Source organism: Aquarana catesbeiana, linkage group LG05, assembly GCF_042186555.1.
Source record: "Aquarana catesbeiana isolate 2022-GZ linkage group LG05, ASM4218655v1, whole genome shotgun sequence".
Lineage (NCBI taxonomy): Eukaryota > Metazoa > Chordata > Amphibia > Anura > Ranidae > Aquarana > Aquarana catesbeiana.
In genome coordinates this window covers 650,564,812-650,583,077 of record NC_133328.1, presented here as the reverse complement: position 1 = coordinate 650,583,077, position 18,266 = coordinate 650,564,812, and the positions used below count along the sequence as shown (strand labels likewise).

The 18,266-nt window shown below is 46.7% G+C and overlaps 1 protein-coding gene across 3 annotated transcripts in view; it reads left to right on the top strand.

Moving 5' to 3' along the window:
• The window catches only part of LOC141145687 (retinoic acid receptor responder protein 2-like), a 30,955-nt gene that overhangs the window by 7,054 nt on the left and 5,635 nt on the right, over positions 1-18,266 (top strand). For 2 of the 3 annotated variants that reach the window (XM_073632548.1, XM_073632546.1), the window contains exons 2-4: positions 757-977; positions 3,970-4,074; positions 12,235-12,333. In XM_073632548.1, coding sequence (XP_073488649.1) covers positions 792-977; positions 3,970-4,074; positions 12,235-12,333 — 390 coding nt within the window. In that variant the 5' untranslated portion in view covers positions 757-791. Of the gene's footprint in view, positions 1-125; positions 195-756; positions 978-3,969; positions 4,075-12,234; positions 12,334-18,266 lie in introns of all 3 variants that reach the window. The other variant, XM_073632547.1, reaches the window with a different exon arrangement.

Below are 18,266 nucleotides of genomic sequence, written 5' to 3'. Positions count from 1 at the left end.
TCACTGGAAGGCTGAGGAACAGGGTGTCTAGCTTTAGCATAGCGAAGCCTTGCTCAAATGAGCCACGCATCGCTTTGTCATTTTAAAATGGTGACAATCATATTGCTGTCTTCTGATTGGCACAGGCACTCTGAAAGAAACCTGGGAGTGTCAGCCACCGCACACTGTAGAGACAGTGCTGGATTGAGGAACAGGTGAGTGCTACATCACTCAACACTCTCTTCTGTCTGTGACCTGATGACCTGGGATCCCTGGCTTGTGTGATGCAGGAATGATGTTCCCAGACACACCCCCTGCAGGCTCCCCCTTGTCTCTCACAAAAGAAAACCTAAAAACTGCCTCCCAGGCAAGAGAGAGTTCTGAACATCCCTCTCAAGCATTTGTGTTCTCCCCAGCCACCTTCTGGATGCCCCCTCCCAGGGATTGGCTTTGGTCAGATAAATATTCATAACTCAGTGATTGACCCTCCTACTTTATTTATGGAGGCTTCTTCCAGAGGCAGGCAGGAGCATTCAACCACCAGGCTTAGGGAAACCTGACCAGACCTAGATAATAGACTGCTGCTCAGCTGAGCATTGCAGAACCAAAAATGAAGTTTCTCCAGGCTAAAGCAGGGTGCTAAATCAGCAGAGTTTCAGTATTTGCTGGATAGTATAAAACACTCTTAGATCAGAGTCCTTTGTTTCCACCTGTTGTCCTCCTATTCCTGTGCAGTTCCATCTGTGTCCAATGTGATATTTTGACTTTCATTATCAGGTGACCGTTTGAGCTCCACTCCAAAAAGGACCACCATGAAACTGGTCGCAGGATGGGGACTGATCAGTGCTCTGCTGGTTCTGAGAGTCCAGGCAGATGTCCCGGCAGGGGAACTGACTGAGATCCAGAACAAGACTATCCGGCTGGTGATGGAGCGGTTACATCAGAGGGATCTACCGAATGCTTACAGGATGGCATCCATAGTGAAGGCAGTTGAGGAGGTGAGTGCCGGGGGAGCTCAGAGCATTAATATTCAGATCATTCTGGGCTGAGGGCTGGAGGACCCCAACATAACTGTAGTCAGAGTCCTAAAGGACCAATATTTATAGACAATGCTGATCATTGGAATTCCAATATTGATCATGTAATTGGCTCTGATGCCCGCTATAAAAAATGATATTATAAATATTATTTGTAGCCGAGAAATGTTGCAGCTCTGATTCACATTGTCCATAGGACCCCTGCAGAAAACACTCCGCACTTCTGTGGAAGATTTTATATTTTTAAAACCCAATTCAACTTTCAGTTGAAATCAGCTATATACATTCCATGTGCATCAAAACCAAATATATTTAATGTCTTACAGCTTAGTTAGGGGGGCCCCATGGCAGGTGACACAGGATCACCCGAGGTGTGGGATCTAGGTGACAGTTGGTCTTCAATAAGGCTTCTGGAGGCAGAGATGGGTCAGAGATCCTAGTGGTCTCAGTTTACTTTGCTGTAACTGTCACCAAGTTGTGGCCCCCAGGATCACTCCTCAAAAGAGATAGCAGGAACTGGAATGGCTAGGGTGTGGAAACTGTACACTACGAGGCAGACATCAAAGTAGTCAGATTGAGGCAGGGGACAAAGCAGGCAGCAATCCATAGCGTAGCCAAGTCAAGGTATGGGTAAAGGCAGCAATCAACCAGGGCTGGACTGGGTATGAAAACCAGCCCTGGAAAAAATGTCATACCAGCCCCATAGCATTATTATACCAGCCCAACAGCATAACGTCATTATTTTCTTGTTCATAAAATGGAAAACCATGCATTTTAAAGCACATTTAAAGAGTACATTATATATAGATAAGACACATATAAAAGCACATAGGGCTTTATATATAAATATATACACTGCTGTGCGTTTGCTGCTTACACAGTGCTGTGTTAGGAAATCAAATAAATCGCTTCCCTAACACTGACCCGCCTCTCAGCCAATCAGGTGCACTGGGTCTGGTTACCTGTCACCTGATTGGCTGAAGCGACAGGCGCTGTGATCGGAGGGAGCGTGGAGCAACGCGCTGACCTGAGACAGGTAAGTGCCGGGCCGGGGGACACTGGCAGGAATTGATGGGGCAAACTGGCGGCAATTGATGGGGCAAACTGGCGGCAATTGATGGTTACAGTGGCTGCGTTTGATGGCATAGTGGCTGCGTTTGATGGGCACAGTGGCTGCGTTTGATGGGCACAGTGGCTGCGTTTGATGGGCACAGTGGCAGCGTTTAATGGGCACAGTGGTGGCGCTTGATGGGCACAGTGGTGGCGCTTGATGGCACAGTGGTTGTGTTTAATGGGCACAGTGGCTGCAATTGATGGGTACAGTGGCTGCGTTTGATGGCACAGTGGCTGTGTTTGATGGGCACAGTGGCAGAAATTTATGGGCACAGTGGCTGTGTTTAATGGGCACAGTGGTGGCAATTTATGGGTACAGTGGCTGGGCTTGATGGCACAGTGGCTGCGTTTAATGGGCACAGTGGTGGCAATTTATGGGTACAGTGGCTGCGTTTGATGGGCACAGTGGTGGGAAATTATGGGCACAGTGGCTGCGTTTAATGGGCACAGTGGTGGCAATTGATGGGTACAGTGGCTGCGTTTGATGGCACGGTGGCTGTGTTTGATGGGCACAGTGGCGGGAATTTATGAGCACATAAAATGGGCACAGTGGCAGTGTTTAATGGGCACAGTGGTGGCAATTTATGGGTACAGTGGCTGGGCTTGATGGCACAGTGGCTGTGTTTAATGGGCACAGTGGTGGCAATTTATGGGTACAGTGGCTGGGCTTGATGGCACAGTGGCTTGATGGCACAGTGGCTGTGTTAAATGGGCACAGTGGCTGTAATCGATGGGTACAGTGGCTGCGTTTGATGAGAGAGAGAGAGAGAGAGAGAGAGAGACAGAGAGAGAGAGAGACAGAGAGAGAGAGAGAAAGAGAGAGAGAGAGAATATTTTGTACCTTAATTGTTGTGCTGCACGGCCGGCCACTTCTATTCTCCTCAGATTAGTGGGCGGTGCTGGTGCCACACGGGACAAGTCATGAAAATGAAGCAGCACGGTGTTCTCCTGCTCCTCCCCTCACACACAGAGGCATATTACACTTTAGTTGAGTGTGGGCGGCGCCGGATCGGATGAGGAGACAGTGACACAGGCATTGCATAGTGCGGCGGCCGCCGCTGCTCCTCATATTGCTGACACAGGCAGCCAGCCAAGCTCCGAGGCAAATGCGGCCTCAGCAGTAATAAATGCAGCCAGCCTACCGGGAAATATCCCGGTATCCTGGTAGGCCAGTCCGGCCCTGCAATCAACGGAGTAGTCAGGTCTAGGTAGGAGTTCAGACAGCAATGAAGAGAGTAGTGTTCACAGTCTGCTTTGCTGTAACTGTCACCAAGTTATGGGCCTCAAGGTCACCCCACGAAGGGGATAGCAGGAGCAAGGACAGATATGGTGTGGAGACTGTACACTAGGAAGCAGACTGGAGAGCAGTCAGGTCCAGGTCTGGGTCGAGGCAGGCAGGAAATCGAGAGATTGAACAGGTCTAAATAGGGGTTCAGGCAGCAATCAAGAGAGTAGGGGTCTCAGTCTGCTTTACTGTAACTGTCACCAGGTTATGGGCCTGAAGGTCACCCAACAAAGGGAATAGCAAGAACAGGGACAGATACGGTGTAGAGACTGTACACTAGGAAGCACTCAGGAGAGAAGACAGGTCTAGGTAGGAGAGCAAACAAAGAGTAGTCAAGTCCAGGCAAGGGTCGAGGCAAGCAGCAGACAAGAGTAGTAAAATCCAGGTCAGCAATGGTCAAGCAAACTCTCACAGGTAAGAAGTATAGCTCTTTGTACCTTAAAAAGTGAAAACTCCTCCCCACAAATGCTGATTATTTTCTCACGGGGATGCATTATGGGTGGAGCATTAGAGCGAATGTAACCCCGCCCTTTCCCTGTCTTCATCTTCTTGCAGTTATATTCTGCCGGGATATTCATCAATGTGGAGTTTCTGATGAAACAGACGTCATGCCACAAACATGACTGGAGCAAACCGGACTGCAAGGTTGTAAAAAATGCAGTAAGTGTCTGACAAGCCTGACGATTAGTAGGTTATATACCAGGGTGGAGATATGGAGGGGTGGAGTTCAAACACCTCGCTCCTCTGTGTGCCACACCTCATTTTCATATTGCTCCACCCAGTACATCATGTATTACACACTCCACACTGCTCCACTCTGTACATTGTGAATGAATTACTCCACACTGCTCCACTCTGTACATTGTGAATGAATTACTCCACACTGCTCCAATCTGTACATTGTGAATGAATTACTCCACACTGCTCCACTCTGTACATTGTGAATGAATTACTCCACACTGCTCCACTCTGTACATTGTGAACGAATTACTCCACACTGCTCCACTCTGTACATTGTGAATGAATTACTCCACACTGCTCCACTCTGTACATTGTGAATGAATTACTCCACACTTCTCCAATCTGTACATTGTGAATGAATTACTCCACACTGCCCCACTCTGTACATTGTGAATGAATTACTCCACAATGCTCCACTCTGTACATTGTGAATGAATTACTCCACACTGCTCCACTCTGTACATTGTGAATGAATTACTCCACACTGCTCCACTCTGTACATTGTGAATGAATTACTCCACACTGCTCCAATCTGTACATTGTGAATGAATTACTCCACACTTCTCTAATCTGTACATTGTGAATGAATTACTCCACACTGCTCCACTCTGTACATTGTGAATGAATTACTCCACACTGCTCCAATCTGTACATTGTGAACGAATTACTCCACACTGCTCCACTCTGTACATTGTGAACGAATTACTCCACACTGCTCCAATCTGTACATTGTGAATGAATTACTCCACACTTCTCTAATCTGTACATTGTGAATGAATTACTCCACACTGCTCCACTCTGTACATTGTGAATGAATTACTCCACACTGCTCCACTCTGTACATTGTGAATGAATTACTCCACACTGCTCCAATCTGTACATTGTGAACGAATTACTCCACACTGCTCCACTCTGTACATTGTGAACGAATTACTCCACACTGCTCCACTCTGTACATTGTGAACGAATTACTCCACACTGCTCCACTCTGTACATTGTGAACGAATTACTCCACACTGCTCCACTCTGTACATTGTGAATGAATTACTCCACACTGCTCCAATCTGTACATTGTGAATGAATTACTCCACACTGCTACACTCTGTATATTGTGAATTAATTACTCCATATTGCTCCACTCTGTATATTGTGAATGAATTACTCCACACTGCTCCACTCTGTACATTGTGAATTAATTACTCCATATTGCTCCACTCTGTACATTGTGAATGAATTACTCCACACTGCTCTACTCTGTATATTGTGAATGAATTACTCTACACTGCTCCACTCTGTACATTGTGAATGAATGACTCCACACTGCTCCACTCTGTACATTGTGAATGAATTACTCCACACTGCTACACTCTGTATATTGTGAATGAATTACTCCACACTGCTCCACTCTGTACATTGTGAATGAATTACTCCACACTGCTCTACTCTGTATATTGTGAATGAATTACTCTACACTGCTCCACTCTGTACATTGTGAATTAATTACTCCACACTGCTCCACTCTGTACATTGTGAATTAATTACTCCACACTGCTCCACTCTGTACTTTGTGAATGAATTACTCCACACTGCTCCACTCTGTACAATGAGAATGAATGGCTCCACACTGCTCCACTCTGTACATTGTGAATTAATTACTCCACACTGCTCCACTCTTTACATTGTGAATGAATGACTCCACACTGCTTCATTTCTGTACATTGTGAAATAATTACTTCACACGGCTCCACTCTGTACATTGTGAATAAAGTACTCCACATTGCTCCACTCTGTATATTGTGAACGATTTACTCCACACTGCTCCACTCTGTACATTGTGAATTAATTACTCCACACTGCTCCACTCTGTACATTGTGAATGAATTACTTCACATTACTCCACTCTGAATGAAATACTTTGCACTGCTGCATTGTATTGTTGTCTTGTGTAGTAGTAGTTGATGTTCTACTCTTAGGAATAATTGTTACTTATAATACTATCTGACCTCATCTGGTGACAGTTGTGACTTACAGTAAGTCACAAAAGTGAGTACACCCCACAGTCACATATTTGTAAATATTTTATTCAATCTTTTCATGTGACAACACTGAAGAAATGACACTTGTCTACAATGTAAAGTAGTGAGTGTACAGCTTGTATAACAGTGTAAATTTGCTGTCCCCTCAAAATAACTCAACACACAGCCATTAATGTCTAAACCGCTGGCAACAAAAGTCAGTACACCCCTAAGTAAAAATGTCCAAATTGGGCTCAATTAGCCATTTTCCCTCCACGGTGTCATGTCATAGGATTAAAAGATCTCAGGTGTGAATGGGGAGCAGGTGTGTTAAATTAGGCATCATCGCTCTCACTCTCTCATACTGATCACCGGAATTTCAGCATCCGATGCAATACACCACAACGCACATGTTCCTGCACAAACGGATGTATCTTAGATTGGGTGCTGAAATGACCAACGACTGGAACTGACTGTAATCATGAGAAAGATTAAAGTTTTGGACCCAATTTTGGAGATCCTTGTGTGCTGGTGACACTTCCTTCTCATGGCACCTCATGGCAAACAACTCTCTGAGGATCTGAAAAAAAGAATTGTTGCTCTACATAAAGATGGCCTAGGCTATAAGAAGATTGCCAAGACCCTGAAACTGAGCTGCAGCACGGTGGCCAAGACCATACAGCGGTATAACAGGACAGGTTCCCCTCAGAACAGGCCTCGCCATGGTCCACCAAAGAAGTTGAGGTCACGTGCTCAGCGTCATATCCAGAGGTTGTCTTTGGGAAATAGATGTATGAGTGCTGCCAGCATTGCTGCAGAGGTTGTAGGGGTGGGGGGTCAGCCTGTCAGTGCTCAGACCATACGCTGCACACTGCATCAAATTGGTCTGCATGGCTGTCATCCCAGAAGAAAGCCTCTTCTAAAGATGATGTACAATAAAGCCTGCAAACAGTTTGTTGAAGACAAGCAGACTAAGGACATGGATTACTGGAACCATGTCCTGTGGTCTGATGAGACCAAGATAAACTTAATTGGTTCAGATGGTGTCAAGTGTGTGTGGCGGCAACCAGGTGAGGAGGACAAAGACAAGTGTGTCTTGTCTACAGTCAAGCATGGTGGTGGGAGTGTCATGGTCTGGGGCTGCATGAGTGCTGCCGGCACTGGGGGGCTACACTTCATTGAGGGAACCATGAATGCCAACATGTACTGTGTCATACTGAAGCAGAGCATGATCCCCTCCCTTCAGAGACTGGGCCGCAGGGCAGTATTCCAACATGATAACCACCCCAAGCACACCTCCAAGACCACCACTGCCTTGCTAAAGAAGCTGAGGGTAAAGGTGATGGACTGGCCAAGCATGTCTCCAGACCTAAACCCAAACGGAAGGTGGAGGAGCGCAAGGTCTCTAACATCCACCAGCTCTGTGATGTCATCATGGAGGAGGGGAAGAGGACTCCAGTGACAACCTGTGAAGCTCTGGTGACCTCCATGCCCAAGAGGGTTAAGGCAGTGCTGGAAAATAATGGTGGCCACACAAAATATTGACACTTTGGCCCAATTTGGAGATTTTCACTTAGGGGTGTACTGACTTTTGTTGCCAGCGGTTTAGACATTAATGGCTGTGTGTTGAGTTATTTTGAGGGGACAGTAAATTTACACTGTTATACAAGCTGTACACTCACTACTTTACATTGTAGACAAGTGTCATTTCTTCAGTGTTGTCACATGAAAAGATAGAAGAAAAGATTTACACAAATGTGACTGAGGGGTGTACTCACTTTTGTCAGAAATTGTATATTGGTATCTGACCTCACCTGGTGACAGTTGTGACTTATAATTAGGGATGAGCCCGATGTCCGCCTGTTCGCCGAATAGCAAACAATTTGGGGTGTTCGCGGCAAATTCGAAAGCCACGGAACACCCTTTAAAGGTCTATGGGAAAAATAAAAAGTGATAATTTTAAAGGCTTATATGCAAGTTATTGTCAAAAAAAAGTGTTTGGGGACCCGGGTCCTGCCCCAAGGGACATGGATCAATGCAAAAAAAAGTTTTAAAAACGGACGTTTTTTCGGGAGCAGTGATTTTAATGATGCTTAAAGTGAAACAATAAAAGTGTAATATCCCTTTAAATTTTGTACCTGGGGGGTGTCTATAGTATGCTTGTAAATTGGCGCATGTTTCCCGTGTTTAGAACAGTCCGAGTGCAAAATGACATTTCAAAAGGAAAAAAAGTAATTTAAAACTACTATCGCTAGCGCTGGCTATAATGAATTGTCGGTCCGGCAATACACATAAAAGTTCATTGATAAAAACGGCATGGAATTTCCCCACAGGGGAACCCCAAACCAAAATTAGAAAAAAAAAATGAGTGGGGGTCCCCCTAAATTCCATACCAGGCCCTTCAGGTCTGGTATGGATATTAAGGGAAACCCCGTGCCAAAAAAAATTGCGTGGGGGCCCCCCTCAAAATCCAAAGGGTCTGGTATGGATTTTAAGGTGAACCCTGCGCCAAATTTGTTTTAAAAAAAGGCGTGGGGTCCCCCTCAATAATCCATACCAGACCCTTATCCGAGCACGCAACCTGGCAGGCCACATGAAAAAAGGGGGGGATGAGAGAGCACCCCCCCTTCTGATCCGTACCAGGACACATGCCCTCAACATTGGGAGGGTGCTTTGGGGTAGCGGCCCCCCAAAGCACCTTGTCCCCATGTTGATGGGGAAAAGGGCCTCATCCCCACAACCCTTGCCTGGTGGTTGTGGGGGTCTGTGGGCTGGGGGCTTAGCGGAATCTGGAAGCCCCCTTTAACAAGGGGACCCCCAGATCCCGCCCCCCCTGGGTGAATTGGGTGAATTGGGTGAACAAACGTACCCCTACAATTTCACAAAAAAGTGTCAAAGATGTTAAAGAAGACAAGAGACGGTTTTTGCCAATTCCTTTATTAATTTCTTCTTTTCTTTCCTGGCTTCTTCTTCCATCTTCTTTCTTCTGGTCTTCCTTCGGTGTTCTTCTTCTTTCTCCATCTTCTTCTTCCCCCGCTTCTTCCTCCACTGCTTCCTCCAGTCTTCTCGTCCGGCATCTTCCTCCGGCTTCTTCTTCGTTTCGTCCTCTGCACGATCCGCCTCAGTGGGAATCTTCCGCTGTGTGACGCTTCTGTTGAGGTGACAGTTCTTATATAACGATTATTATATATAAGAACTGTCAACCATTATATAAGAACTAGGGGTGCTGAAATTAATTGTTGCATCAATGCATTGCGATTCGGGTGTCCCCGATGCGGCATCGATGCATAAGGACCGGAAAATCGATGTCGGGTGACGTCTTGACTACTAGCCCCGCCCCTCCCGGGAAAGCGGTCCAAGCGTATTTTTAAAAAGAATTTCTTTTAATAAATTTTGTGTTACAATGGATGATGTGCCCCTGCTGTATGTTCTTTTTAAAAACCGATGTCACTTCATACCGAATTTCGCCGTAGTATGATCCGATTCCGCTCATGTGACTCCCATCCCAGCCCCTCTCCGCTCTCCTCTTCCGCCTCCTGAGTCCTGACGGCAGCGGGAAATTCTCAGTCCCGCCAGCCTCTCTTCTGATGCGGTAACTATAGTCAGCAGGCGGGACTGGGTATTCCCCACTGACGTCAGGACTCAGGAGACATGTGAGAGGAGAGCCGAGAGGAGAACCGAGAGGGGCGGGACGAGCCGGGGGTCACATGAGCGGAATTGGATCGTACTACGGCGAAATTCGGTATGAAGTGACATCGTTTTTTAAAAAGCACATACAGCGGGGGCACATCATCCATAGTAACACAACATTTATTAAAAGAAAGTAACTTTAAAAACAGTAACCGTACACCTCACGCTCCAAGCTGACAGGTCCCTGGCTATCCTGTGCACATTCCACTGTTAACTCCTAGTGTGCTGCAAGGTGCGAACAGGAATGCCAAGGAACTGTCAGCACCAGTGGTGGCCCGTGCATTGTGGTGGTGGTGGTGGGGGGGTAGTGATGGCTGCATTTAATGGGCACAGGTGGCTGTGTTTGATGGGCACAGTGGCTGCGTTTGATGGGCACAGGTGGCTGCGTTTGATGGGCACAGTTGGCTGTGTTTGATGAGCACAGTGGCTGTGTTTGACGGGCACAAGTGGTTGCGTTTGATGGGCACAGGTGGCTGCGTTTGAAGAGCACAGGTGGCTATGTTTGACAGGCACAGGTGGCTGCATTTGACGGGCACAGTGGTGCGATTGACGGGCACAGGTGGCTGCGATTAACGGGCACAGATGGCTGCGTTTGACGGGCACAAGTGGCTGCGATTGATGGGCACAGTGGCTGCGTTTGATGGGCACAGTGGCTGCGTTTGACGGGCACAAGTGGCTGCGTTTGACGGGCACAAGTGGCTGCGTTTGATGGGCACAGTGAGGCTGCATTTGATGGGGGAGGTTCAGTATTTTTCAGTTTGTTTGCGCCCCCCCAAAAAATTTGGAGCACCAGCTGCCACTGGTCAGCACAGAGACAGTACAGGGAACTTCACAGGGCTGTTTGTCATCTGTGGATTCTATCCCTTCTGACCTCCCAGCAGCAGTGTGTGTGAATGCCTGTACCCTGTAGTGCACCGGATTTGTACACTTTTTTAAGGAGTGAGGTTATTTTTAATTCAAAGTGGAGTTCAAGTCAAATCAGCTACAAAAAAGTGCATCTTCTGACTTTTAATAAAAGGACACTCACCTGTCCCACAATCCAGCGACGTGGCCACCCAAACCCTCCCTTCTCTCCCCTGCCTGTCCACAGTGCTGGCAATACTACTGTGGGCATCCGGCTGTGACAGCTTGCAGCTTCACAGCCAGGTGCGCATGTCTCACAAAGTGGAGAAGAAGCCGGAGGAAGATGCCAGACGAGAAGACCAGAGGAAGAAGCGGAGGAAGATAGAGGAAGAAGCGGGGGAAGAAGGAGATGGAAGAAGAAGAACACCGAAAGAAGACCAGAAGAAAGAAGATGGAATAAGTAGCGGGGAAAGAAGAAGAAATTAATAAAGGAATTGTCAAAAACCATCTCTTGTCTTTATTTAACATTTTTGACACTTTTTTTGTGAAATGGCAGGGGTACATTTGTACCCTATTACCAATTCACATGGTTGGGGCCGGGATCTGGGGGTTCCTTTGTTAAAGAGGGGCTTCCACATTCCGATAAGCCCCCCACCCGCAGACCCCCACAACCACCGGGCAAGGGTTGTGGGGATGAGGCCCTTCTCCCCATCAACATGGGGACATGTTGCTACCCCAAAGCACCCTCCCAATGTTGAGGGCAAGTGGCCTGGTATGGTTCAGGAGTTGGGGGGCACTCTCTTGTCCCCCCCTCTTTTCCTGCGGCCTGCCAGTTTGCGTGCTCGGATAAGGGTCTGGTATGGATTTTTGGGAGGACCCCACGCCATTTTTGTTTAAATTTTGGTGTGGGGTTCCCCTCAATATCCATACCAGACCTGAAGGGCCTGGTAAGGGGGACACCCAGGCATTTTTTTTTTTTTTTTTTATTGTTCAGGGTTTCCCTGTGGGGAAATCCCATGCCATTTTTATCAATGAACTTTTATGTGTATTGCCGGACCGACAATTCATTATAGCCGGCGCTAGTGATAGTAGTTTTACATGACTTTTTTCCTTAGGAAATGTCATTTTGCACTCGGACTGTTGTAAACACGGGAAACATGCGCCACTTTACAGGCCTACTATAGACACCCCCCAGGTACCAAATTTGAAGGAATATTTCATTTTTATTGTTTCACTTTAAGCATCATTAAAATCACTGCTCCCGGAAAAAAAAACTGACGTTTTTAAAACTTTTTTTTTGCATTGATCCATGTCCCCTGGGGCAGGACCCGGGTCCCCAAACACTTTTTACTACAATAACTTGCATATTAGCCTTTAAAATTAGCACTTTGGATTATTCATGTTCGAGTCCCATAGACTTTAACGGTGTTCGCTTGTTTGTTTGGGGGTGTTCGGCTCTTCCCTACTTATAATGCTATCTGACCTCTCCTGGTGACAGTTGTGACTTATAATTAATGTTGTGTCTCCACAGAAGATCTATAGCTGCTTCGGGTGTTTCAAGTTCGAATACGACTCTTACAATATTATATCTCAGGCTGAAGAATGCATCCTGCTGCGACACCTAAATGAGGTAAATCCCAAACCATAAACCTGCATCAGTCCTGCTATTAGTACTCCTGTTCTACTCAGTTGTTTGCAGTAGGTTCCTATAGATTATACATGGACCTTTGTGTCTGTGTAACCTATTTGTTTTTATTCTCACATCCTTCCATCAATGACCATATACACTGATGAGCCATCAGTACATTATGACCCGTCGAGTCATCTACTCCACTAGATTTCTGAAGGTACGCTGCGGTATCTGGCACCAAGCAGTCAGTAGTAAGTTGTAAGTTGGGAGGTGGGGACTCCATGGATCAGACTTGTTTTTCCAGCACATCCCACAGCTTCTCGATTGGATTGAGATCTGGAGAATTAGGAGGCCAAGTCAACAACTCAAACTCATTGTTGTGTTCCTCAAACCATTCTTGAAATGATCAGACCAGGCCATCTCCTTTCATTGCTCCGTGCTCCAGTTCAGAAGTTCAAGTGCCCATTGTGGGCTCTTTTGGCTGTTGACACAGATCAGCGATGGCACCCTGACCGGTGTGCAGCTACACAGCCCCATACACAACAAACTGTGATGCTCTGTGTGTTGACACCTTTCTATCAAAATCAGCATTCACTTTTCCAGCAATTTTGAGCTCCAATAGCTCTACTATTGGATTGGACCACACAGACCAGCCTTGCCTCCCCACCTCCATCATAGAGCCTTCCCTCCCCACCTCCATCAATGAGCCTCCCCCCACCTCCATCAATGAGCCTCCCCCCACCTCCATCAACGAGTCTCCCCCACCTCCATTAATGAGCCTTATCTCTCTACCTCCATCAATGAGTCTTCCCTATTCACCTACAAAAATGAGCCCTCGCTCTCCTCCTTCATCAATGAGCCTTCCTTCCCCCCACCTACATCAATGAGTCTTCCCTCCCCACCTCTATCAATGAGCCTTCTGTACCCACCTCCAACAATGAGCCCTCGCTCCCCACCTCCATCAATGAGCCTTCCCTACCCACCTCCAACAATGAGCCCTTGCTCCCCACCTCCATCAATAAGCCTTCCCACCCCACTTCTATCAATGAGCCTTCCGTACCCAAATCCAACAATGAGCCCTCACTCACCACCTCCATCAATGAGCCTTCCCTCCCCATCTCCATCAATGAGCCTTCCCTACCCACCTCCAACAATGAGCCCTCGCTCCCCACCTCCATCAATGAGCCTTCTTCCCTACCCACCTCCAACAATGAGCCCTTGCTCCCAACCTCCATCAATGGGTCTTACCTCCCCAACTCCATCAATGAGCCTTCCCTCCCCACCTCCAACAATGAGCCCTCGCTCCCCACATCCATCAGTGAGCCTTCCCTCCCCACCTCAATCAATGAGCCTTCCCTCCCAGCCTCCATCAATGTGCCTTCCCTCCCCACCTCCATCAATGAGCCTTCCCTCCCTACCTCCAACAATGAGCCCTCGCTCCCCACCTCCATCAATGAGCCTTTCCTCCACACCTCCTTCAATAGGCCACCTCTCCCCACCTCCATCAAATAGCCTCCCCCACCACCATCAACGAGCCTTCCCTCCCCACCTTCTTCAACGAGCCTTCCCTCTCTACCTCCATCAATGAGCTTTTCCTCCCCACCTCCATCAATGAGCCTTTCCTCCCCCACCACCATTAATGAGCCTTGGCTGTCCATGACCCTGTCTCCAGTTGACCCACTTTTGGTCTGACCACTGCAGGCTGGGAACATCGCACAAGAGCTGCAGTTTTGGAGTTGTTATGAGCCCGTGATCTTTCCATTACAACTTGGCTCTTGTCAAAGTAAAAAAGGGTTAGGGACGCATAGAGCAGTCACTGAAATGAATGAGCTGCCCTACACATGACGTACATCTTTATCCACCCTGTCAGTACACCTTTGCATCCTAAAACCCCTGCTAACCTCTGTACCCCAAACCTGTACAAAAATGTGAGGGGTGTACTCACTTTGTGAGATACTGAATGTTCATATACGGGATTCTCAAGCCTAACACGTATTACATTAAGGCAGATTATTCTTTAAAATTACAGTGCCTTGAAAAAGTATTCATACCCCTTGAGATTCCCCACATTTTGTCATGTTACATCCAAAAACATAAATGTATTTTATTGGTATTTTATGTGATAGACCAACACAAAGTGACACATAATTGTGAACTGGAATGAAAATGATAAATGATACAAATAAATATGTGAAAAGTGTGGGGGGGTATTTGTATTCAGCCCCCTTTACTCTGATACCCCCAACTAAAATCTAGTGGAACCAATTGCCTTCAGAAGTCACCTAATTAGTAAATAGAGTCCACCAGTGTGCCATTTTATCTCAGTATAAATACAGCTGTTCTGTGAAGCCCTCAGAGGTTTGTTAGATAACCTTAGTGAACAAACAGCATCATGAAGGCCAAGGAACACACCAGACAAGTCAGGGATAAAGTTGTGGAGAAGTATAAAGCAGGGTTAGGTAATAAAAAAAATCTCCCAAGCTTTGAACATCTCACGGAGCTCTGTTCAATCCATCATCGGAAAATGGAAAGAGTATGGCACAACTGCAAACCTACCAAGACATGGCCGTCCACCTAAACTGACCGGCCGGGCAAGGAGAGCATTCATCAGAGAAGAGCCAAGAGGTCCATGGTAACTCTGGAGGAGCTGCAGAGATCCACAGCTCAGGTGGGAGAATCTGTCCACAGGACAACTATTAGTCGTGTTCTCCACAAATCTGCCCTTTATGGAAGAGTGACAAGAAGAAAGACATTGGTGAAAGAAAGTCATAAGAAGTCCTGTTTGTAGTTTGTGAGAAGCCATGTGGAGGACACAGCAAACATGTGGAAGAAGGTGATCTGGTCAGATGAGACCAAAATTCTACTTTTTGGTCTAAAAGCAAAACACTATGTGTGGGGAAAACTAACACTGCACATCACCCTGAACACACCATCCCCACTGTGAAACATGGTGGTGGCAGCATCATAAGGTGGGGATGGTTTTCTTCAGCAGAGAGCCAAATACAGGGCAATCTTAGAAAAAAAACCTGTTAGTCTGCAAAAGACTTGAGACTGGGGCGGAGGTTCCCCTTCCAGCAGGACAATGACCCGAAACATCCAGCCAGAGCTACAATGGAATGGTTTAGATCAAAGCATATTCATGTGTTAGAATGGCCCAGTCACAGTCCAGACCTAAATCACATTGAGAATCTGTCCACAGGACAACTATTAGTCGTGTTCTCCACAAATCTGCCCTTTATGGAAGAGTGACAAGAAGAAAGACATTGGTGAAAGAAAGTCATAAGAAGTGCTGTTTGTAGTTTGTGAGAAGCCATGTGGAGGACACAGCAAACATGTGGAAGAAGGTGCTCTGGTCAGAGGAGACCAAAATTCAACTTTATGGCCTAAAAGTAAAACGCTATGTGTGGGGAAAACTAACACTGCACATCACCCTGAACACACCATCCCCACCGTGAAACATGGTGGTGGCAGCATCATGTGGTGGGGATGGTTTTCATCAGGGACAGGGAAGCTGGTCAGAGTTGATGCAGGACCATCTTAAGAGCATTATAGGCCCCCCGGGCAATACAGTGCACTGGGGCCCTGTCTACACAATGACGCACGAGAATAAAAATGCTAATTATCAATAAGGATATATTTATTGGTACTTCCAACAAAATCAGTGTTTAAACATTAACACAATGTTTGGACAATATAACACGAGCTTGAAAAGCAAGAAATTACAGATTGAAATGGGACAGAACAAAAGCTTTAATTATTTATTAAATTTGCGATACTTCTTTTTAGAGAATTCCTTTATAATTGGCTTGGCAATGGTTTTTAGGATGTCATTTGATGGGCACAGTGACAGCTTTGATGGGCAGTGGGCACAGTGGATGTGTTTGATGGGCACAGCGGCAGCTTTTGATGGGCACAGTGGCAGCTTTTGATGGGCACAGTGGCAGCTTTGATGGGCAGTGGGCACAGTGTCTGTGTTTGATGGGCACAGTGGCAGCTTTTGATGGGCACAGTGGCAGCTTTTGATGGGCACAGTGGCAGCTTTGATGGGCAGTGGGCACAGTGGATGTGTTTGATGGGCACAGTAGCAGCTTTTGATGGGCACAGTGGCAGCTTTTGATGGGCACAGTGGCTGTGTTTGATGGGCAAAGTGGCTGCTTTTAGTGGGCACAACTTCACTTGAACTTACTTAAGTCTGACTTAGACAGTTAGACTTACTTGAGAGGTCTTCAGAAACCGAAAGTTTCGCTCCGCTCCCTCTGAGCCACGCTGTCTGAAGAACATGGCAGAGGTGGGCGGAGCTTGCTCACTAGCCGCAGCACGCTATGAATGCTGAAGCGGCCTCTGACTGACGTCACTGGTTGCTAGCTAGACGCCGGGCGGCCGGCAATTCTAGCAAGTGAGCAACCAGTGCAGTCAGTCAAAACTTCAAGTCTTCTGAAGCAGATTGCAGCGCTGAGGATCGGCCCTGGGTGGGGACCTCCAGGCAAGTGGGGCCCCCGGGCAACTGCCCAGCATGCCCAATCTAAAAAATGGCCCTGAGTTGATGGGAAGATGGATGGAGCCAAATACAAGACAATCTTAGAAGAAAACCTGTTAGAGTCTACAAAAGACTTGAGACTGGGGCGGAGGTTCACCTTCCAGCAGGACAACGACCCGAAACATCCAGCCAGAGCTACAATGGAATGGTTTAGATCAAAGCATATTCATGTGTTAGAATGGCCCAGTCACAGTCCAGACCTAAATCACATTGATAATCTGTGGCAAGACTTGAAAATTGCTGTTCACAGACGCTCTCCATCCAATCTGACAGAGCTTGAGATATTTTACAAAGAAGAATGGGCAGAAATGTCCTCTCTAGATGTGCAAAGCTGGTAGAGACATCCCCAAAAAGACTTGTAGAGAAAGGGGGTTCTACAAAGTATTGACTCCGGGGGGCGCCATACAAATATCCCCCCCACACTTTTCACATATTTATTTGTATCATTTATCATTTTCCTTCCACTTCACAATTATGTGACACTTTGTGTTGGTCTATCACATAAAATCCCAATAAAATACATTTACGTTTTTGGTTGTAACTTGAGAAAATGTGGGAAATTTCAAGGGGTGTGAATACTTTTTCGGGGCACTGCGATTTTAAAGCATATTCTGCCTTAATGTAATATGTGCTAGGATTGAGAATCCCGTATATGAACATTCAGTATCTCACATAAGTAAGTACACCCCTCAGAGACATTTGTGTAAATCTTTTCTTCTCTCTTTTCATGTGACAACACTGAAGAAATGACACTTGTCTACAATGTAAAGTAGTGAGTGTACAGCTTGTATAACAGTGTAAATTTGCTGTCCCCTCAAAATAACTCAACACACAGCCATTAATGTCTAAACCGCTGGCAACAAAAGTCAGTACACCCCTAAGTGAAAATCTCCAAATTGGGCCCAAAGTGTCAATATTTTGTGTGGCCACCATTATTTTCCAGCACTGCCTTAACCCTCTTGGGCATGGAGGTCACCAGAGCTTCACAGGTTGTCACTGGAGTCCTCTTCCCCTCCTCCATGATGACATCACGGAGCTGGTGGATGTTAGAGACCTTGCGCTCCTCCACCTTCCATTTGAGGATGCCCCACAGATGATCAATAGGTTTAGGTCTGGAGACATGCTTGGCCAGTCCATCACCTTTACCCTCAGCTTCTTTAGCAAGGCAGTGGTGGTCTTGGAGGTGTGTTTGGGGTGGTTATCATGTTGGAATACTGCCCTGCGGTCTAGTCTCTGAAGGGAGGGGATCATGCTCTGCTTCAGTATGTCACAGTACATGTTGGCATTCATGGTCCCCTCAATGATCTGTAGCCCCCCAGTGCCGGCAGCACTCATGCAGCCCCAGACCATGACACTCCCACCACCATGCTTGACTGTAGACAAGACACACTTGTCT